The sequence below is a fragment of the Pseudopipra pipra genome, chromosome 14 (genome assembly GCF_036250125.1).
Source record: "Pseudopipra pipra isolate bDixPip1 chromosome 14, bDixPip1.hap1, whole genome shotgun sequence".
In the NCBI taxonomy this organism is placed as follows: Eukaryota; Metazoa; Chordata; class Aves; order Passeriformes; family Pipridae; genus Pseudopipra; species Pseudopipra pipra.
In genome coordinates, this window is record NC_087562.1 from 2,206,300 (window position 1) to 2,227,199 (window position 20,900).

The 20,900-nt window shown below is 62.4% G+C and overlaps 4 protein-coding genes across 7 annotated transcripts; 2 read left to right on the plus strand and 2 right to left on the minus strand.

Moving 5' to 3' along the window:
- Positions 1–1,188: 1,188 nt before the first annotated feature.
- LOC135421912 (fibulin-7-like) lies at positions 1,189–6,420 on the minus strand. Its single transcript, XM_064670774.1, has 9 exons — positions 6,332–6,420; positions 4,598–4,799; positions 3,992–4,148; positions 3,658–3,828; positions 3,363–3,488; positions 3,077–3,199; positions 2,844–2,981; positions 2,623–2,761; positions 1,189–1,891 (listed from the first exon to the last, which is right to left on the minus strand). Exons 2-9 carry the CDS (start codon positions 4,664–4,666, stop codon positions 1,531–1,533), a joined length of 1,284 nt encoding a protein of 427 aa, XP_064526844.1. The 5' UTR covers positions 4,667–4,799; positions 6,332–6,420; the 3' UTR covers positions 1,189–1,530.
- Positions 6,421–6,565: 145 nt separating this feature from the next.
- LOC135421910 (C-type lectin domain family 18 member A-like) lies at positions 6,566–11,452 on the plus strand. Of its 4 annotated transcripts, none has more exons than XM_064670770.1 (12): positions 6,566–6,725; positions 7,463–7,554; positions 8,146–8,370; positions 8,445–8,542; positions 9,093–9,214; positions 9,298–9,405; positions 9,737–9,829; positions 9,969–10,075; positions 10,215–10,344; positions 10,415–10,511; positions 10,603–10,694; positions 10,857–11,452. In XM_064670770.1, the coding sequence occupies exons 1-12, from the start codon at positions 6,566–6,568 to the stop codon at positions 10,892–10,894; spliced, it is 1,362 nt and encodes a 453-aa protein (XP_064526840.1). In that variant the 3' UTR covers positions 10,895–11,452. The 4 variants fall into 4 exon arrangements, with proteins under 4 accessions (XP_064526840.1, XP_064526841.1, XP_064526842.1 ...); XM_064670771.1 differs by having other exon boundaries at positions 6,566–6,665; XM_064670772.1 differs by lacking the exon at positions 9,737–9,829.
- Positions 11,453–12,176: 724 nt separating this feature from the next.
- LOC135421918 (RNA-binding Raly-like protein) lies at positions 12,177–18,819 on the plus strand. The gene is made up of 7 exons (XM_064670782.1): positions 12,177–12,279; positions 14,217–14,295; positions 16,086–16,136; positions 16,468–16,616; positions 16,931–17,044; positions 17,309–17,475; positions 17,858–18,819. Exons 1-7 carry the CDS (start codon positions 12,243–12,245, stop codon positions 17,894–17,896), a joined length of 636 nt encoding a protein of 211 aa, XP_064526852.1. The 5' UTR covers positions 12,177–12,242; the 3' UTR covers positions 17,897–18,819.
- Positions 18,820–19,164: 345 nt separating this feature from the next.
- Positions 19,165–20,883, minus strand: EXOSC6 (exosome component 6). The gene has a single exon (XM_064670779.1). The coding sequence runs from the start codon at positions 20,762–20,764 to the stop codon at positions 19,934–19,936; it is 831 nt and encodes a 276-aa protein (XP_064526849.1). The 5' UTR covers positions 20,765–20,883; the 3' UTR covers positions 19,165–19,933.
- Positions 20,884–20,900: the final 17 nt, after the last annotated feature.

Here is a 20,900-nt window from a genome sequence, read left to right on the forward strand (position 1 = left end):
GACCCTTCCCCAGATCCATTGCACTTCTCTGGACACGCTCCAGCTGCTCCACATCCTGCCTGCAGTGAATTTTGAGAAGTTTTACTGTCATTAGCAGTCAGTAACGTGGGTGTAAGTGATTAATCAAGTCGTGTTGTCCCTGAAGGGCAGAAGAAACCAGCCCCAAACCCCGTTTGTGGTGCCCGGTTTGGCCGGGACACCTCGTGCGCAGGGATAAATATTTACCCCTGTAATTCCCCACTTTGCATCCCAGCCTCTCTCCGCAGTGGGCACGGGCCAGCTGCGGATTTTGGTGACGCAGCAGGGCCGGCCCTGCCAGCCCTGCCCGCAGCTCCGCTGCCCCCGGGGAGGCTTTTCCCTGTCCTCCCAGCCCCGCGGAGCCCCGGGAGCCGCTGCCCGGCGCACAAGGAGCTCTTTATGAGCCGCCCGCCGTCTGCGCACAGCGGCTGCTTTGTGCTGGCCGGACACTCACCTGAGAAGGCTTCTGTGTGCCGAGGGAAGGGTGTCCTGGAGGCGGCATGTCCTTCCCTCGCTGTCCCCAAAGGCCCTCGTCACCTTTTCAACCTCCGGCTGCCGGCGGCTCTCCCTGCGCAGGGGTCTGGCCGTGCCGGCGGTGGCAGGGGGTGCCCAAGGAGCCTTGGGGGCTGCACCTCTCTTGTTCTCTCAGCCCACCCTCCTCGAGTTGGGTGCAGGGGAACAGCTGGAGTGCTTGGCGAGCTGTGGAGCTCTGATCAGCCGTGTGGTTGGCTCTTGTCAGAGCTGTTGCAGAGGGAAGCCTCCTGGACGCAAGGAAGCACGGCCCCATCACCATCCCCTGCTCACCAGAGTATGTTCCAGGCACTGCCAAAGGGGCTGAGGACAGCCTTGGTTGGGCAGGATGTGCAGGGCAGCTTGTAGGAAGGTGTCCTTGCCCATGGCAGCGGTGTTGGAATGAGATGATCCCTCCCAATTCAAACCATTCTGTGATTCTATGTTTAACCCATCTCCCAGTCCTGTGCTGGAGGGTTCCTTCAGCACAGCCCCCAGCAACAGTGGTGCTGGAAGGGATGTTGACAATGCATGACCCTGGGTGGGCTTGGCAGTTCTACTGGCACCCCAAGCTCTGCAAATCTGCCATGAGCACAGCCCCCAGCCCCCAGGAAGCTTGCCCCAGGAGCGTGGGGTACAGAGCAAGGAGGACACCCTTCCTATAGCCACTTTTCTTTTATTAGAGATTACAAGATACAAGAAGCTGGACCTGCATGCCAAGTGCTGTTGGCTCACTCTGTCTTTCTCCTCTGTGTGCTCTGCAGGCAGAGAGGAGGGGGGCTGGCAGAGATAGACACTCAGGCTGGTCCCCCCATTGCCTGTAGGGTTTTTCCTGCAGGGACACCGTTTTTGCTGTGGTGCCTTTGCCCTGACAGCCATGAGCAAGCATTATGGGAGAGAGCTGTCTCCAATGGGACAAGAACTGGGACCACTGAGCTGAACGTGCTCCATTGCTCCCCAGGGGAGACCCCGACTCGGCCCCACACCTGCCTCCAAAGGGGATCAAAACACATACGGGGACACAAAGACCGTGACCTTGAAGATGTGCTTGCCCAGGAGGACTTTGCGGGAGAACTCGCTCATCTCCAGCTCCACCTCCAGCGTGGCTGGCCCCGCCACGGGGCTGGTGAGCAGCAGCTCTCCCGTCTGCCGGTCGGAGCGCCGCACGGAGAAGACGCCCTGGCCCCGTCCGCCCGTGATGGCGAAGCGCAGGCTGTCGCCCACGAAGCGGGTGGTGGACATCTTGAAGAGGACACGGGGCACGGTGCGGTTGGCCTGGAGCGGCAGGTAGTGGAAGGAGATGGAGGTGGCAGCCAGGAGGCAGGCCCGGCTCTCCATGGGGCAGGGGTTCCTCTCGCACTGGCTGCCGGGAGAGAAGGGGTGCCACCGCTCAGAGCTGTGGTTTGGTTCTCTCAGGAAGCTGCCCTCATCCTTGCAAACAAGCCCAGCCCACGCCACAAGCAGCATCTCCAGCCCCACTGTTGGTCCTGTGGCAGAGCAACCCAAGACAGTCACATCTGAGCGTGCCCAGCATTGGATCTCTACCTGGTCCCTGCTTCTGCCAGGCAAACACCATGCCTTGCAGGGACACAGCTCTGGGTGATGCTCTAAGGCTGGGACTGGGGGTAGCCTGTCCCAGCTGGAGGCCAGGGATGGAGGCAGACGTGCCTCCTGAAGAGGAACATGTCAAGATCAGGGATGCTCCTCTGCTTGGGTGTTTTTGCTCAGCCACAAAGCGGTTTGGTCTCAAGAGTGCGATGGCCACTGCTGGAAGGCAGCTGATGGCAACACATGGATGCACAGCAGAGGGGAAATAGTGTCTTTCCCCACAGTATGGGGCTCTGGGGGGAGGCAGGATTCTGGATAAAGCCACCATATATCGGGGTGCTCCTGCCTGCACCTCCAGCATCCCCAGACCATCCAGGAGCATGCCAAGCACACCTGGACACCCCATGTGGCAATTTGCTACCAGTGCTGGCTGGCACTAGCCCTGCTGCCCCTGGGTGACACACTACAGTCCCCAGGGCACAGCAGGACCCATCAGTCTGGGAGAGGGCACAACACAGCCCGAGCTACCTGCAGTACAGTACTCACAAGGCAGAGGTCTTCACGTAGCTGGTGTTGTGGCGTGGTGGGGGACACTTGGGGCGCACACAGCGGTGGCCCCCGAAGGTGTTGATGCAGAGGTCACCCTGGGTGCAGTTGTGCTGCTTCCCGGCGCACTCATTCACATCTGCGGTGGTGACACGGGGTGAGAGGGGCTGCCCCCACTGCACCCTCTTCCCACGGGATGCTCCCTGCCCTGCCACTCTCACCCTCGCAGGCGTTGCGGTCGGCATGGAGCAGGTAGCCGGGGGGACAGAGGCAGCGGTAGGAGCCAGGGAGGTTGAGGCAGTCGTGGAGGCAAATCCGGGTCTGGGGGCTGGACTGGTAGAGCAGGCACTCATCCACGTCTGGGGGGGGGACAAAAGTGGGGAATGGCCAGGGGGCCCGTTGCCACCAAGCCTTGGTTCCCCCCCCCTCCCTGCCATCTTCAGCCCTCTTTTACCTTGGCACACGCCACCGGCTCTCAGCTGGAAGCCGGTGTCGCAGCTGCAGCGCCGGGAGCCTGAGCGGCCCTCGGCACAGCGGGGCTGGCGGCTGAAGGAGGCGTTGCTCAGTGTCACCCAGTCTGTGGGGGACAGTGGGTGTCACATGCTGGGTGGGGCATGGGGAGATGGGTGGAGGCTGAGGTCCCTGGGGGGGCTGCCAGGGAAGTGGGAGATGGTGCAGCACAGCCAGGTGCTGTCCCCATGAGCATCCCCATCCTCCACGGTCCAAACCCAGGTACCTACAGGAGTAGATGGGGCTCTGGCAGCTGGGGCCTGACCAGCCTGGGGGGCAGAGGCACGTGTAGCTCTGGTCACCATCCACGCAGGTCCCGCTGTTGGCACACGGGTTGCTGGAGCAGTCATCCATACCTAGGGAGAAGCAGCTCGTGAGCACCAGCTGGAGAAGCACATCCTCACTTCATCCCCGTGCCCGTGGCTGCAGCCTCTGGGCAGAGCGATGGAACCCCGTGGCTCAGGGTGAGGGAGGAGCCCACGGGCTGGGCTGAGCCCATGGCACCCCAACCCCACTCCACTTCACTTCTGCAGAAGGGCTGGGTGCCGCTCCACGTGCGGTTGTGCCGGCAGCTGCGCGTCTCCGAGCCCACCAGCCGGAAGCCGCTGTCGCAGACGAAGTGAACGTCGTGGCCCACCCGCACACTCCGGCCCAGCATCCGCCCGTTCAGGGGCACCGCCAGCTGCGGACAGGTGTCTGTGGACAGACAGACACGGGTGAGGATGGACACCACCAGGCTGGAGCCGGCCTCAACCCGGCGAGGAGCTGGGGGTGCCTTGCCCAGGCTGTCTGTGGGGGTCCAGGTGTCAGAGGAGGCCCTGTGGGGATGTCACCGGTGGTGGTGACTGGCCGGGGGTACCATTGCGTTTGGTGGGCTGTCTCTGGAGGTGGCTCTGAAGGATGGAAAGCTGGTTCCGGAGCCCGCGCGTGCCCCGCAGGTGAGCAGCCTCCTGCGCCGCCAGCAGCTTCTGCATCTGCTGCACCGCACTGAGCGCCTGCTGCCGGCTCAGGCACTCCTGGGGGGACACGTGGACATCCCTGTCACCCGCTGGGCTCCTCTGCCACCCTGCTGCAGCCCAGGGGGACCCTTCCAAGCAGGCAGCATCTTTGGAGTTGGTTTGAACATCCTGCCTTGGGCAGAGCCCCTTCCCATTCTAATTGGGGTCCGCCCCTGGCTCCATGTCTGCTCCAGCCTCAGCCCTCCCCACCCAGCCCTGCCCGGGCACTTGGATGCCGAGGAGCAGCTTGGATGTCCCAGGTGGGTTTAACATCGTCTCACTGCTGCAGTGGAAAAGTCCTATGATCACCCCCTTGGCCCTGGGCAGCCCCACGGGTGTCATGGCTGTGCTGTACCCACCATGCCGGGCTGGTGACGGGGCGCTGGGGTGTGAGAGGGGGGTGCTGATCAGCCCACAATGGGGGGTCTGCTATGGGGCTGGAGGGAGGGAGGCATGAGGGTCCTTACCTGGGTGCTGCCAAGAGGCAGCTGCAGGATGCCCAGGGCCAGCCAGGCTGGCAGTGGGATGAGGAGCATCACGCCGGGGCTGGCTGCAGGGACAAGACGCCGACGGTCCGGTTCTGCTCACAGCCGCGCTCCTGCACTCGCTGGGATTTATCCGCAGTGTGTGCCTGTGTGTTTGTTGGTTTTTCTCCTGGCCGAGGCCGAGCTGTAGGAAAGTTTCCCCTTGGCACTGGCGCCAGCCTCTCCCTTCCCTTCCGTTCCTTTCCCTCTCTGCACATCAGAGGCTTTGGGGCCTTTCATGTCCCAGGGCCAGCAGATGCCGGGGCCAGGCGGTGGCTGTCACGGCGTTTACAGCAGTACCAGGCTCACCCCATGGCCGGCCCCGGCTCTGGGGCTTCCCAGCACGCAGGGATGCAGGATGAGGCTAATCCTGCGCGTTCGCTAAGCCTGGGAAAGTCTGCTGTGAGAAAAGATGGCTTTGGGGTCTGTGCTGGGGTTCAGCTCTCTGGAGGGGCTGGGGCCGTGGGGAAGGGCAGCCCAGGAATGCTGTGGACTCACTGGACTCAGCACAGCTTTGCTGTGAGCTCAGCCATGGCTGGAGTTTAGAGTGGAATCCCAGGGATCTGATGCAGCCTGGAGTTGGGATGCAGGTTGGTGTTACAGTCAGCATTAACATTAGGGTCAGGGTTAATGTTAGAGTCAGCATTAGGGCTAGGGATGAGGTTAGGATTAGAGTTGTGGTTAGAGTTGGGATTAGGATTAACATTTGGGTTAGGTTGGGGTTAGGATTAGGGTCAGGGTTAACATTAGGGTTAGGTCTGGAGTTTAAAGCTCAGGTTAGCATTAAACTCATGATTAGGACTAAGGTCAGGTTTTTTCTTAGGATTAGAGTTAGCATTAGGACCAGATCAAAGGGTTCAGGTCCATATTAGCAGGAAGGTTTGGATGAGAGTTGGGGTTGGCATTAGCATTAGGCCAGGGTTCAAGGCCAGGGTTAGGCTCGGGGTGAGGGAACTGAAGCATTTAGAGCTGGGTTTATGCTGACACCCAGCTCAGACCTGACAGCTGGCAGGCAGGATGCTCCGGCTCCCTCCTGCCTGTGGCAGCCCAGAGGAAAGGGCACGGCCACATGTGCCTGCCCCCTGGCCACCCCCAGCAGGGATGTCTGAAGCCCGCACTTCTGCCCTGTGCCAGTGGAGCAGCTGCCATGGTTGCTGGGAGCCCTGTGCTGGGGCAAAGCCTTCAGGGTGCTACTGAGCCCCCCGAGCAGCCTGGGCTCCGGCCCCACTGCCTGACCCCGAGTGCCTGCTGAGACATCCCTCTCCTTGAGCTCGGCATCTCTCCCGGCACCGGCCCCCCAGCCCTCACATCCTCCCACCCTGTAACCGCACTGCCCAGCTCTCCGGAGCGGGTATTTGGCTTCCTGCCTGCAGCGGTGTGTGTTACCTCCCCAGTATGTTTAATTCATGGGGCAGGAGGAAGGCTGGCAGCAGGGGCCCCCCTGACTGCCCCAGCCCCTCGGTATCCAGTCTCCCAGGGTCCCAAACTGGGTTCCGATTGCGACCCCGGCTCCTGCTGCCTCTACACCCCGACCCCGGCCCGGCGGCGGGGCTGGGGCAGAGCACGGGGGGCTGACCCCGCTGCGGGACATCCCGGCGGGGCTGCAGCCCAGGGCCCCGGGACTTGTCTGCCACATTCGCTCCAGCGAGCAACTGTTTTGACAGAGCTATTACTCACCCGTCAAGCTTTTGTTCGCGCTGCCCAGCGGTGCCTGTCTGGAGTCCTGAATAGGATCAAATCCTGCGACCAGACACACACACACACACACACACACACACACACACACACGCACACGGGAGCGCGCAGGAGCGCGCAGCCGAGCTCGCCCCAAAGCCGGGGCTGCTGCGGGGTGGTTCTGCTCTCCACAGCCCTCCCCCCGGAGCCTCTGGTCCCCCCCATCCCAGGACCACCATGGAGCTCTTGGTCCTGCTGCTTTGCAACCTCCTGGTGTGGAGGGTGGGTGAGACGAGGTCGGATGCTCCAGAAAAGTTGTCCCCGCTGGCGCCGGGAGGTAACTGGGAAGAGGGGCTGCTCCTCCGGCAGCAGGGCTGGGAGGCAGCTGGTTTAGGGGGTGAGTGCACCCTGAGCACCCGCTGGGACAGACCAGGTGGGCAGGGGACTGGGTGGGTGATGGGTATCCAGGGACGGCAACGAGGATCTCGATGGGTGGTGGGGGCTGGGGATGGGATGGGGCTGGGAGGGGGGCATAGATTTGGTGATGGGATGGAGCTGGTGATGGGATGGAGCTGGGGGGGCTCTGGGGCTGATGATGGGATGGAACTGGTGATGGGATGGGGCTGGAGAACTCTGGGGCTAGTGATATAATGGACCTGGGGCCAGTCTGGGGCTGGTGATGTGATGGAACCTGGGGGGGCTCTGGTGCTGGTGATGGGACAGAGCTGGTGACAGAATGGGGCTGGGGGGTCCTGCAGCTGGTGATGGGGACTAGTGACGGGTCCAGCCCGGAAGGGTCTGGGTGCTGGCAGGACAGAGGTAGGGGGTTGGGGGGGGGAGCGGGTGCATTCCTGGCAGTCTCAGCCCACCCGTGCGAGACAGGGGCTCAGCGGGCTGGCCGCCCCCCCCGGCCCCTTGCCCCTTTTGTGCTCCCAGCCCAAAAGCGCTTTCTTCTCTCCCCTCAAGTCTCCATGGAGACCTGGGTGCCTTCCCCGTATCCCCGGCTGCGGTCGGGCCCTTCAGGGAGAGTTCCCACGGCTTCCCGAAGGGTCTGACCACAGCCAGGGATATGGGGAAGGCACTTTCAACCCCTGGCCCCCTTGGCCCCATCCCTATCCCCTGCTGTCCCCCCAGCTCTCAGCATGAAGGAGACCTTCCTGGTGCTTTCTCTGCACAACAAGCTGAGGAGCAAAGTGCAGCCCCCCGCTGCCAACATGCAGAAGCTGGTGAGCCCCCTCACAGGTCCCATGTCCCCCACCTTCGATGTCACATCCACCTACCACTCCATGCCCAGGGAGGGGGGTAGCCCGTGGGTGCTATGCAGTAGTTTGTTAACAAGCTAACGAACCAGAAGACCTGGTGTGGGGCCTCAAGGGAAGGACGTGCCACCAGCACTGACAGATCGAGGGTAAGCCAAAGACAGGGCTGGTCCTTTGAGGTCTTTTTTGGGGTCTGCCATGTCCTTCTGATGTCCCCTGATCACCCCACGCCTGCACATACCAAGGGCAGGGCTGGTCCTTTGGGGTCCTCTGCGGAGTCCCTCATGTCCTGTGATGATCCTGGATATTCCCCAACCACCCCATACCTATGCAGACCAAGGACAGGGCTGGTCCCCAGGGGTCTTCCATGGGGTCCCCCATTCCCCATGATGGCCCTTGGTGTACCCCCAACCACTCCACACCTGAGCACACCAAGGGCAGGACTGGTCCCTAGGGGTCCCTTGCAGCATCCCCCATGACATCCCCCAGTCATCCCCTGGACTGAGCCCCTTGTCAGCCCCCAAATTCCCCCTGAGCGGCTCACGCCCATCCCCGCAGGAGTGGAGCGAGGAGCTGGGGCAGCTGGCAGGGGCACGGGCAGCCAGCTGCCTGGAGGGCCCCACTCCCCCACCAGCCCCACAGCTGGGCTGGAACGAGGCCCTGCTGCCGGTGGGCACAGGGGGCTTCGTATCCGTGCTGGAGCGCTGGTTCGCCGAGGGACGTGGCTACAACTATGGGACGGGGCACTGCGCCAGCAATGCCACCTGCCACCATTACACCCAGGTGGGCACGGGGCAGGGGTGGCACTGGGGGGCCGTGGGGGTCCGGGGCACGGGGTGACACGTGTCCTCCTTCAGCTGGTGTGGGCCACGGCAGGGCGGCTGGGCTGCGGCCGACACCGCTGCCCCGGCCCCCACGGCCCCAGCGAGGCCTTCGCCTGCGCCTACAACCCGGGGTAAGGGCTGGGGGGAGAGGGACAGGGGAGGGGATGGGGGGGAGGACACGCCGGGAGGGGCAGGGCCATGTGGGATGGAGGTGGGGCTGGGGTAAGTGGGTGTGGCTTATGGGGTGGGCGGGGTCTGTGCTGGGTGTGTCCCGGTGGATTGACCTATGGGGATGCACAGTGAGGAGTGGGGGTGGAGCCATACCATGCTGGTAGGCGGGGCTGGGTGGTGGGAGTGGGCGTGGCTGAATGGTGTGGGCGGGGTCATGCATTGAAATGGACGGGTGGGAAATGTGGGCGGTGCTATGTTTGGGGAGTGGGCGGGGACTTGGTGCCATGGGAGGGGCTATGTGTTAAAATGGGTGGGACTGAGTGTGGTGGGTGGGGCTATGTGCAGAAGTGGGCAGGGCTGTGAAGTCTAGGTGGTGTTGTGCACTGGAAGAGGGCGGGGCTCTGCCCAGAAAAGGGTGTGGCTTGCCCAGATGGGCGAGGCCCTGCCCAGAAAGGGGTGTGGCTTGCCCGGGTGGGCGGGGCATCCTCCTCCAGCTGCCTGCGGGGCCAGGGGCAACTGGGAGGTGGCCGGGATGCCCGTCCTGCCCTACAAGCAGGGACCCTGGTGCTCCCTCTGCACCGCCGGCCTCTCTGGCTGCTTCAAGTCCTGGGATCACCGCGGCGGGCTCTGTGGTGAGTCCCTGCAGTCCCTCCGGCCCCTGTGTGGCCCCGGCAGTGCCACTGCCGGCCCTGACGCCCCCTCCTGCTGTGCCCAGAGGTGCCCAGGAACCCCTGTCGCATGAGCTGCAGGAACAGCGGGCGCCTCGACATGAGCAGCTGCCAGTGCGCCTGTCCCCCCGGCTACACAGGAAGGTACTGCCAAGGTGAGAGGGCACCACACAGCCCTGCCTCTCCTCCCCTCTCGAGGCACGTGCGTGGCTGCTGTGGGTGCAGGCCATGCGTGTGCAGGGTGGGTGCAGAGGGTGCAGGTACAGAGCTGGTGCAGGGCGTGCTTGGGCATGGCCAGTGCAGCACTCACAGCCTGCTCAGTACCCGTGTGCCCACAGTGGTGCAGCACCAGGGGCACCAGCACAACTCAGTGCATGTGTGGGTATGGCTGGTGCAGCATGGGCAGCATGGACAGTGCCTGGGTGCAGCGTGGGGCAGGCAGGGGGCCGCCGAGCCCCCCCAGCTAAAGCAGCACCGTGCCCACAGTGAGGTGCAGCGGGCAGTGCCTCCACGGAAGGTTCAGGAAGGAGGAGTGCTCCTGCCTCTGCGACGCGGGCTACGGTGGAGCCGAGTGCGGCAGTGAGTCTGTGCCCACCTGTGCTGCTGCAGGGTGGCAGTGGGAACCCATGGGCAAGGACCCCCAGAGTGGGGTGAAGGGTCCTCTGTGGGCCCAGCTTGGCCAGCACAGGGACCCACCTGCTCCTGCCTGTGCCCCCAGCGAAGATCCAGTTCCCTTTCCACGCTTGCGACGTGCGGATAGACAGCGACTGCTTCATGGTGTCCCCCGAGGCCGACACCTACTATGGAGCCAAAATTAAGTGCCAGGTGAGCTCCTGGGATGCTCTGGGCATCCTTGTGCAGCTGAAAAGTGCCACCCATGCTTACAGCCCTCCTGGGCATCTCTCCTCTGCCTGGCGCAGGGCTGGGCCACACGTTTGGGGCAGACTCACTCCCTTCCCTGCAGGAGAAAGGGGCGATGCTGGCCCAGATCAGAACCCAGAAGGTCCAGGACATCCTGGCTTTCTACCTCAGCCGCTTGGAGATGGGTAACAGGGTGACAGACACTGATTTTGAGACTGGGAACTTCTGGATCGGTGAGTGACAGCAGTGGGCAGGGTGCCCGGGGTGGCAGCAGACATGCCAACCCACCTCCCACTCCCCCAGGTCTCACCTACAAGACATCCAAGGCTTCCTTCCGCTGGGACGTGGGCGAGCCATCCTCTTTCACCAGCTTTGCTTTTGGGCAGCCGGACAACCAGGGGTAAGTGGGTCTAGAGGACACTGAGCCCTGCGTGGTGTCACCGCTGTGCCACTGCACTGCCTGGCTTCACCACCCTCCCGCCGGGACACAGGTTTGGGAACTGTGTGGAGATGCAGGCGTCGGCCGCCTTCAACTGGAACGACCAGCGCTGCAAGACCCGGAACCGGTACATCTGCCAGTTTGGTGAGTGAGGGGCTGGGGGCCCTCCCGTGTGTCCCCAGGGCTGCCAAGCCCTGGGGGTGCCAGTCTCCAGCTCTGCTGGGTCTGTCCCTTGTTCCCAGCCCTGCCCAGAACTCTGGGTGCTTCCTGGCGTGGGGGGCACTGACTGTCTGCCTTGCATCGCAGCCCAGGAACACATCGCCCTGTGGCAGCGGGACCCCTGAGCCAGCAGCCCTGGGAACTGGCCAGTGCTGGCTGCTGTACCAAGCCTGTGGCTCAGGAAGACCCTGATGCTGTGCCAAGCCCGGACCATGGCTCAGAAGGATCCCCCCATGGCTCACCTGCACAGAGGATGGGGGATTGAGGGGCCCCATGGCACTGGGACCTGGTGAGAAGGGGTGTGCTTTATGTCAGCATCCCCAAAACAGCATCTTCTTCTGCCCCTCACCTTCCTCTCTCACCATCACACTGTGACACCTCCTGGGCAGGAGATGCCCCTGCAACAGCCTGGTACAGCAGCATCCTTCTCTGAAATTGGCAGTTGGGCCATGTCTGGACTGTGGTCTTGAAGTGACAAGGGGCCAAGGGGGGCTCCTGGGAGGTGCAGATCTCAGCACAGATGGGGGTGAGGACCAGGCTCAGCTCTGAGCCATAGTCCCGACCTGTGTGGGAACCTCCCAGCCTGCTGGGTTCCTCATGATCACCTGACCCTTCGTCATCACCCAGTTCCTCACCACCACCATCTGCCCAGCAGTTAATAAAGACCCTCTCCCCCGTGGGAAGAGCAGTTTGTCTCCCTTTGCTCTCCCAAGCCCATCAGACTCTCCCTAACCACATCCCACATCCTGCCTGCACTAGGTGGTACCTCCATCTCCATCCCTGGAGCGAGTTCTGGGGTTGGAGGAGCCAGGACCAGTCCAGCCTCTGGCTGAACTCTTGTCTCCAGCACCTGGAGGGGTTTTGGAAGGGTGGCATTAGCCAAGAGGTACTTCTTCCAGCCCCAGGACAGCCCCAAGTCAGGGCTCTCCACGTGCTGAGTGAAAACCTGTGACTCCAGCGCTGGTGGGTGCCAGTGGGTGCTTTTGAATGGGACATGCCTCTGCCCTCCTCCTGTCCGAACAGCCCTCTCCAACGCTGGGCTGGGCTGGGAATTAAAACGTCCCCAGCCAGGGCGCTGCGTGCCAGTTGGTTGTGTCCCCAGCTCCGTGGCGGGAAGGCGCGATCCACATCGCTGCCAGCAAGGCTGGGCTCGGAGCTCCGGGCGAGCTGGGCAAACCCGGACAGCCACCGAGCCGGCGACCAGGAGGGCAGGATCCAGCAGGTGCGAGGGGCGGGAGCTGGAAGGAGCCCGGGGAGGATGAGGGTGAGGATGGAGATCCCGGGGGCAGCGTGAGCGCGGTGCCCGCAGCGGTGCGGGCAGGGACAGGCGGCGGGGCTGCCACGGACCACCGTGCGGGGCGTGGTGTCCCCCCGCGCCGCGGTGGTGCGGCCCGGCCCCCCCGCCCGGCGGTGGTAGCGCCCGGTGGCAGCGCTCGGTCCGGTGCGGGGCCGGTGCGGGGCCGGTGCGGGGCCATGACGCTCTTCGGCAGCGGGGACGCGGGCTGGAGATGTGAGTACCGGCCGGATCGGGCCCTCATCCTCCCCCCGGGTATCCCTCCCGCGGGATCGGCCCTCCTCCCGCACCCTTCCCCCGGGAGATGCTCCGGCACCGGGATGCTCGCCCGGCACTGGCAGCCCTACCCGAGGCGGGGGTGTCCCCCTGCAGCCTTCTGGTGCCCCTAACGCCGCCACCCCGGGTGGGGCCGCCTCCCAGGTACCCTCCACAGCGGTACCAGTCCCTCCCCAGGGCTGGGATGGCCTCCCGATACCGGGATGCCTGGTTCTCCCCATGCCGTGACCCCCGGGAAAGGATGCACTCCCAGTACTGGGATGCCCCCATGCCATTACCCCTCGCTACCGTTACCTCCAGGACAGGAATATATCCTCACAGTACTGGGATGCCCCCCGTGCAATTCCCTCCTATCTCAGGGATGTCCTTTTAGTACTGGGATTACCTCTAGGTCAGGGATGTCCTCCCGGTGCTGGAATGCTCCCCCATACATTATTCCCCCATACCATTACTCCTCAAGGACAGGGATGCTCTCTCAGAACCCTTCCATTACACGGAGGGGAGCCCAGACACAGGGCCAATGACCCTGGGTGATGGAGCTCTGCTGCCTCTGTCCCCTGCCCCAGCAGGACAGTCCCCTCGGTACAGGTGGCCTGTGACAGGGTCCCTGGCTGGGGTGCTGAGGTCTCTGTCCTGCTGTCAGGGAGTGGAGTGAGTGTCTCTGCTGGGCGGGTGTGATGGGCTGGAGAGAGGGATGTCAACAGCGGGCTCTGGCCCTGAGCAGTCCCTGGGAATCTGGCTGCACCCATGAAAAACTGGTGCCAGCATTACCTGGCATGCACAGAGCACTTTCCCCAGCTCACCCTGAGATCAGAGCCAGCCCACAGACTTCACCACACAAGGTGGCAGCCTGGAAAGCAAAGTGCCAGTTTCCTTCCTTTTGGATCTTTCTCAGAAACCCTCTTCCCTGTAGGGATGGGGGGAACTTCATCTTACAGATGCTGGGCTGGAGGGACCCGTGGCCAGTGTCCACGCTTCTGGGGAGGTCTAAACCTCTCTGCTGGGACAGAGCACTCAGGAAGCTTCAGCTTGGTGTGCCCTGGTGCAGTGGCATCCACAATGTCACCTGTGGGACAGCTGGTCACACTTACTGTGTCTGAGGGGAAGTATACAAGACGGACCCCTCAACATCTCACCCACCACCTCCTACCCCAGGGGCCAGAGAGGTTTTGGAGTCCCCCAAAATCACAAAATTAAATCTATGGAGATTTAAAATTAAATCTATGGAGATTTAAACCACATGCCTCTCAAATGTATACACAGAAAGGAGATTCAAGCTGGCTTTTATGTGGATGTTGGCTGTGAAATCCTCACAAAGGGGTGAAGGGCACTGCCGGGGAGCTGTGATGTGACATCGCTGAGCTGCGCGTTCGGAGGCATCTCTGCCCCACACCTCGGCATTGCACATGTCTCAGCAGCCTTTGAGAGGGCAGAGCAGCAGGATGTGGGGCTTCCTCCATCCCTGGCATGGTGTCCCGCTGTCCCAGACCTCCCCAAAATACAGCCCATCCACCCAACAGGAGTGATAGCAGAGGTGGATTCACCGCTGTGGTGGGAAATGTCTCTGAGGAATAACTACCCTCATCATCAGAGGTGCTTTCTGCCACCCTAATTGGAGCTTGCCCAGCTTTGGCTCCTTGGGACAGGGCACCCATGGGAAGGGATAACTTGACCCACTCCATGTCCTGGCACAACCTTGGACTGCTCCTGTCCTTCGCAAAAGCTTAAATCCAGACAGCTGCCAGCCTCCTGCTTGTCCTGCAGATTTTCTGAGGTGGGACATCTCCAGCTGGGACAGGAGTGTGGCTGGGACCAAAGGAAGCTGGTGCTAGAGATGTGTCTATGTGGGTTCATTCTCCTCCTCTCTCTCCCCACAGATCTGGACATGGCCAGGGAGCCCAAGCCGAGCCGGGCCAGGCTGGGCCAGAAGCGGCAGCACAGCAGCAGCCTGTACCAGTGAGTGCCTTTGTGTGGGGTGGGGGCTGCACGGGGGGGCTGGGCACTGTCCCACACCCAGCTCCTCTTCCTCCCCTGCTCTCCATCACTCACACCTCTGACTGTTCCAGCTGGGAGGTGTAAGTCTGTGGGATGTCCCTGCTCCATCCCGACAGGGCTCTTGGCCACACAGGTGCTGGCTGGAGTCCTCGCCGGGCCCCTCCTTGTGTGTGTCACCAGTGGGGTGTGGGGACCTGCCCTCCCCACCCGAAGGCAGTCAGAGAAGCCCTGTGGTCTCCATGCCTGTTACAGATGTTGTCCTCCTTCAGTAATGGCTTCAAACGGACAGAGGGCAGGTTTAGGTTGGACATAAGAAAGAAATTCTTCCTGCTGGTGAGGCCCTGGCACAGGCTGCCCAGAGAAGCTGTGGCTGCCCCATCCCTGGAAGTGCATAAGACCAGGTTGGATGGGGCTTCCCGGTCTAGTGGAAGGTGTCCCTGCCCATTGCAGAGGGGTTTGGAATGAGATGAGCTTTAAGGACCCTTCCAACCCAAACCATTCCAGGATTCTACAATTCTGTGTCTATATCAGTTGCAATTGTGGCTTTTAAATGCTGTTCCTCAGGGACAGACACCCCTGCAGGGACACACGGGGGTGGTGATGGCCCTGAGGATGGCGGTAGGACATGGTGATGGTGATGGCACTGATGGTGGCAGAAGAGCAGGTCCCCATCCCTGCACACTTTTGTCTCCCCGTCTCGGTGAATGTGTGATGAGGAGGGGATTGGAGCTGGGCTCCTCTGTCTCATAAGAGCTTTTTTGCAAACGCCCTGATTGAACTAATTGCTCTGCCTGTTGCCATGGAGCTGAAGAGAGGCAGCACTGGAGGGCCGGGACTGCTTGGCCCCCTTGGGCGCTGGAGCGTGGCAGCCACTGCCTTTGCTCTTCCCAGGGGATTCTCTGAGCAAAGAGCTGAGCCAGGAAACCCCTTGCTGTGTCCCTAGCTGGGTGCTAGACCCCAAGACTGGGTATCCTGCAGTGCCACCAGTTCTCCCACGGCACAGGGTGTCCTGTGGCATCCCCAAACCTTTCAGTGTGGGCTCCATGCAGCAACAGCCACTGGGGCAGGCACCTTCCCTGTGCCCCGTGTGTGGGTTGGGACACCTCTCTGTCTGCCCATTCCCTGTTTTCCCAGGACAGGTTGTGACCCTCCCCCCCGGGTGACAGGCAGGAGTTGGGGATGCAAAGGACACACCATCCCTGTCACAGCAACAGAAACTTGGAAGGCAGCAAGTCTGGACCAAAAGCTCCCAAAATAGACCCCAAGGATTGAACCCCACATGCAAAGCACAGGAGCAGGCAGGTCACCAGGGCTGCCAGCTTGCCCCTACCAGGAGGGCTGATGCTTGTGGGCTCTGCCTTGTGCAGAGGATTCCTGAAGAAGGTAGGGTGGCAGCAGGACAGGAGGTGCCGAGTGAGCTGACAGCACACCTGGAGCCAGGGACTGTGGAGTTTAACACCAGGGCACTCTAAATGCAGCTTCCTGAGGACAGACCCTGCTGGTGCTGCCCCAGGGGCTCTCACCATCCCTCCCAACACTCTTGTTTGCCTCGAGAAAGATCCCTGCCAGGGCACAGACACCTCCCAGGGCATGCTGCAGCCCAGGCAGCTTGTGTGGGATCCTCCGGAATGCCTCCTGTTCCGGGGGGTTGGAGGCTGGGTGGGTGTCTCTGCCCTCCTGTGCCCAGCAGTGACTGCTCCATGGTGATCCACAGAGCAGGTGACATGTTCTCCTCTCTCCCCCTCCTGCAGCAGTAACTGTGACCTGGACTACGACCTCTACAGGGATGACTTCCCATACCGGTGAGTGCAGCATCCCAGGAGCGGGATGAGCATGTGTGGGTTTGGTGTGTGATCATGGAAAAGCAGGGTGTCCCTGGGCATCTGTCCCCCTGCCTCCAAGAGAGGCTCAGTGGTGTTTCCCCACTTTGAGGAGCCACAGCTTCCACAGGCTGGGGGCCTGGGGAAGGGGCACAAGGGGCAGGGGCACCATGCGGGCAGGGCAGTGCCCTGTGGGTCCAGTGCACTGTGGGTCCTTTCACCACACAGGGACCCAAAGAGATGCTCTCTTGGCTGGCAAGGGGTACAACCTCTAAGGTTGTGCTCATGCCACTGTGCTCTTGTGCCCTTGCAGGGTCTATGAGTACCAGAAGATCCCCCCCCTCATTAACCGCATCCCGGTCAAGACCAGACGGACTCACCTGGGAGCAGGAGGCAAGAGCAGCCTGAGTCCCCAGCCCGGGACGAGGAGCAGCACCAGCTCCACGGCAGGACGGACAAAGTGTAAGTGTGACAGGGCTAGGAGAAAGAAGAGGCTCAGCCCTCACGTCTCAGTGTGTGCTGACCCTGCTGCTGTGAGTCCCCAGCTCCAGCAGATGCAGCCTGGGCTGCACTGGGCTGGTGACTGTCCCCTGGGCCCGTTCCTGTTCCTCAAGGATATCTGGTGGGGAGTATATTTCATAGAGGAAGATGTTTTGTGAAGGAGAATGTTCCAGAGGGGGGAATGCTCCAGAGAGTGGGATGCTTCAGAGGTGGCTGCCCAGGATGGCATGTCCTCCTTGCTCTGGGTGGGTTCCTCACAACTCCTCTCCCTGCAGTGCGAGCCGAAGAGCTGCACTCCATCAAGGGGGAGCTGAGCCAGATCAAGGCACAGGTGGACAGTCTGCTGGAGAGCCTGGACCGCATGGACCAGAGGAGAGAGCGTCTCACGGGTGAGGGGACGGGCCCAGACCCTCCAACGCTGGGGTGTCTGTGCTGGGCAACCTGAGGGCACATGTGAGCCTGGACCCTGAGCTGGCTGTAAGGGTCCCTCCCTGTGTGCCCAGGACATCCAGAGCTGGCTGGCAGGTTCCTTACCTCCTTCTCCTTCCCTGCCAAGTAAAAAAAACCCAGCCCTTTGGCACAAGGGAACGCAGCGAGGACAGGGCTGATGTTTGCACAGCTACCCCAAATTTCTGCTGTCTCTGGCTTTGCAGGGTCCAAGGAGAGTGAGAAGAAGAGGGCAGAGCCAGGGACAGAGTCGCCGTCCCCAGCAGGAGGGGGGTCCCGGGAGTCGCGAGGGAAGGAGGGGATGGGAGCTGACGGGCACAGTGACCTGCGCAACATCGACAGCGCCGAGGAGAGCACAGACACTGAGGAGACGGTAAGAGGAGGGCCAGATCCTCTGCTGGGCTCTCTGCTTCCCTAAAATCCACACCTGCTTGCTGGTGAGGGATTCCTGGAGTAGATGAGGTGCTCCACCAGGGTTCCCCAAGCCATTCCAGCTGGGTGCCAGGGCTAAAACCGCCGGTGCCTCTGGGACAGACCCGAGCACCCCGCAGCAAACCCCTGGGTGTGAATCAAGGCTGCACTAAGGCTGCAAAAAATCCCTCGGAGCAGAAATACCTTTTATCAAAGGTGCTGCTCCCTCACCCACATCCCCCAGCTGGATGTGGGATCCCGAGGATCCCCGTGCCGGGCAGGGCACTGGGTTTGATCCTGCTGCCAGCACGGAGGACGGCCATGCCGCGTGTTTCTCCTCACAGGTGAAAACCCACATGTCGGATCCCGAGGGGAGCCAGTAGCCGGACTGGGATGCTGCGGCCTTCCTGTGTGGCCAGTCCTTCCCAGCTTGCGTTCATTATTTCTTTTGAGGCTTCCAGCCAGGCACAACGCGAGGTGCCTGCTCCTGGCACAGCCATCCCCAGCCACCGGCAGCCCCGTGTCCCACCCCGGCAGCTGCCGGCCGGCTGGGGTGAGAGAAGTTTTTGTGTTCCAATGCGCTCATTTTCTTTTTCCTCCTGTTTTCAGACCTAGGGATAAGCAGAGGTGGCCAGGGGAGGGAGGGGAGGAGCAGAAACAAAAGAAAAAGGACCATGTCCCGAAGGAGCAACCCAAATCCCATTTGCCTTGCTGGCAGCACCTCCTCACCCACAGGGTGCTGTGGGGCACAGAGAGAGCAGCCCAGGGTTCCCACCCCTATGGCACAGTCAGACACAGTCACATCTCAACTGTCAGACCCTGCTGGGAATTGGTGCAGCAGGCACAGGTACAGCCCGTGGCAGCTTTCTGACCCACCATAGGAAGGAGGAACCACCCTAACCCATCTCCAGGAGGTTTTCGTGGGATTTTGGGATGGTGCCAAGCCTAGCTCTGATGCGAGCTGTGTGACCAGCAGTGGGGCAATGCCAACCCAATCGCTCCCATTTGCCCCTGCTCCCAAATGTATTTTCCTTACTGGTTTTCCACGGGCTGTTCTTGTCCAGGCATTGCGTTTGCAGTCAGTGGGGCTCCTGTGAGAGCTTCACCAGGGCCCCTCACCTGCACCCGAGGAGTCCTGGTTCCCCCGTGCTCCCCAGCATCACATTTCGGTTCCGTGTCCCTCATTTCTTGGTTGTCCTTCTCTCACTGGTAGGAACTCGTTCTGTATTTCTAATTTGCTCTGGTAAAAAGAGTGTATTGTGCTGGAAAGAAAAATAATTTGTATTTATTTTCTCTGGTTATTTAACTCTGGTGCAGTTTGTAACTGTCTGAAGTGCTCATTTAATTTTTGTACCTAATTCTGTGTGCTGCCGGACACAGTCCCTGGCTTTCTTGGATGCTGCCTTTCCTGCAGCTCTGCCCTGTTTCCCAGTGGAAAATACCCAGAATATTCCCTACCAGCCCACGACGGTGCAGCTGGGCACACAGGACTGGATGCTCTGCTCCATCCCCAGGAACAACCAGACCCAAGGCAGCACCCAGGTCTACCTGCACCCCTCAAGGAAGGACAGAGGGAATAGAGGGGGAGTGACCCCAATCATGGAAGGGAGGGACTAGCAGAGGCCCCAGCAGAGCTGTGCAGGCAGAAGACTCACCAGAAAACAAATGATTTATTACTATGAAAAAAAGCCAACAAAACACAACTCTGCTGCCCTGAAGCACTGCCTGGGCAGGAGGCCCAAGGGATGTGCAGTCCATGCCACGGTGTGGTTCCTGCCCAGGGGTGACTGAACCCTGCCTGCACAGATGGTTGTGGTGGGGAGCTCGGTGTGAGGGTCTCAGCCTGGTGCCGGGGCCACCCCATGGTGAGACATGGGGGTCCTGCAGTGCCAGCAGCTGCTTGAAGGGAAGTCTCAGGCAGGCTCTGGCTGCTGAGACAGTATGGAGGCTGTTTTTGGGGGCTCCAGCAGCACGCCAGGCTGTTTGGGCCCTGTGGTGCCAGTTAGGAATGTCTGCCACACAGCAATATGCTTTTGGGGGGCTCTCCAGTGGTGTGGGGGGTGTAGACACCAGTGTCCTTCACCAGAGTTCTTGGGCCTTCAGCTGTGTGAGAGCAGGGGGTCTCCAGCAGCACGAGGGTTGGCTCATGGGGTCTCCAGCAGCACGAGGCATGGAACAGGCTGGGTCCGTGGTCTCTGGCAGCATGAGGTGTGGAACAAGCTGGGTCCGTGGTGGTCTCCAGTAGTTAGAATTAAACTTAATAAACTTCTAATGTTCTAAAAGCAAACTTATTTCAATCCCCAACAGCGAGGCGCGGATCAGGCAGGCTCCAGGGGTCTCTGGCAGCACCGAAGGCAGCTTGGACGGGCTCTGGGAGACGATCCCATCCCCAGACCGGGGCACCCGGGTCCCGCGGGCGCTCAGGCCACAGAGGCAGCGGCGGCGGCGGCAGCGGCGGCATCGCGGCGCTGGGCGGCCCGCAGGAGGCTCTGCCGCAGCACCGGGTACTGCCGGTGGCAGCCGTCGAGGCCGAGCCGCAGGGCCTGCGCCCAGTCCTCGGGGGGGCCGCCCTGGCCGCCGCCCAGCACGGCCGACACCTGGTTGAGGGCGGGCAGCAGGGCGAGCGTGAGGCGGGCGGCGGCGCGGCGCTCCTCGGGCTCCGCGGGCTGCAGCATCCAGGCGGCGGCTGTGGCGGCGGGCGGGCGGCAGAGCGCGCAGCCCACGGCCAGGTCGTACATCTCCACGCCGGCGTCCGCCAGCGCCAGGGCGGCGGCGCTGACGGCGGCGGCCAGGGCCGAGCCGCCGTCCTGCAGCAGCAGCGCGCTGACGGCCAGGCGGGCCCGCGGGTACCGGCCCAGCCGCACCGCCGGCTCCAGCGCCTCCCGCAGCGCCGCCGCCGCCTCCCGCTCCGCCTCCCGCTCCGCCAGCCCGCCCGGCCGGCCCCGAGCCCCGCGGCCCGCGAAGGGCGCCCGGCGGAACTCGCACAGCAGCCGGCCCGGCCCGGGCTCGGCCGCCTCCCGCGGGCCCCAGGCGGCGCAGAGCACCTTGGTGCCGCTGCCCAGCTCCACGTAGGCCGAGCCCTGAGCCTGGCTCAGCAGCCCGGCCCGCGCGAACAGCGGCCGCAGGGAGCAGGGGTCCCGCGGCGCGGCCCCCGCGCCCTCCTCGTCCTCATCCTCGGCCGCGAGCGCTGCCCACAGAGAGGGCGGCTGCGACTCCTCCGGGCCGCACAGGCGGCGGTGATCCAGCGGCATGGTCGGCGGGACGGCGGCAGCGGGCGGGGACAGGGAGGAGGCGGGGACGGGCAGGAGGAGGGGACAGGCACAGGCTGTGACAGGCAGGAGGAGGATCCCATCCCATCCCCTCCCCTCCTATCTTGCTCCCCCAATA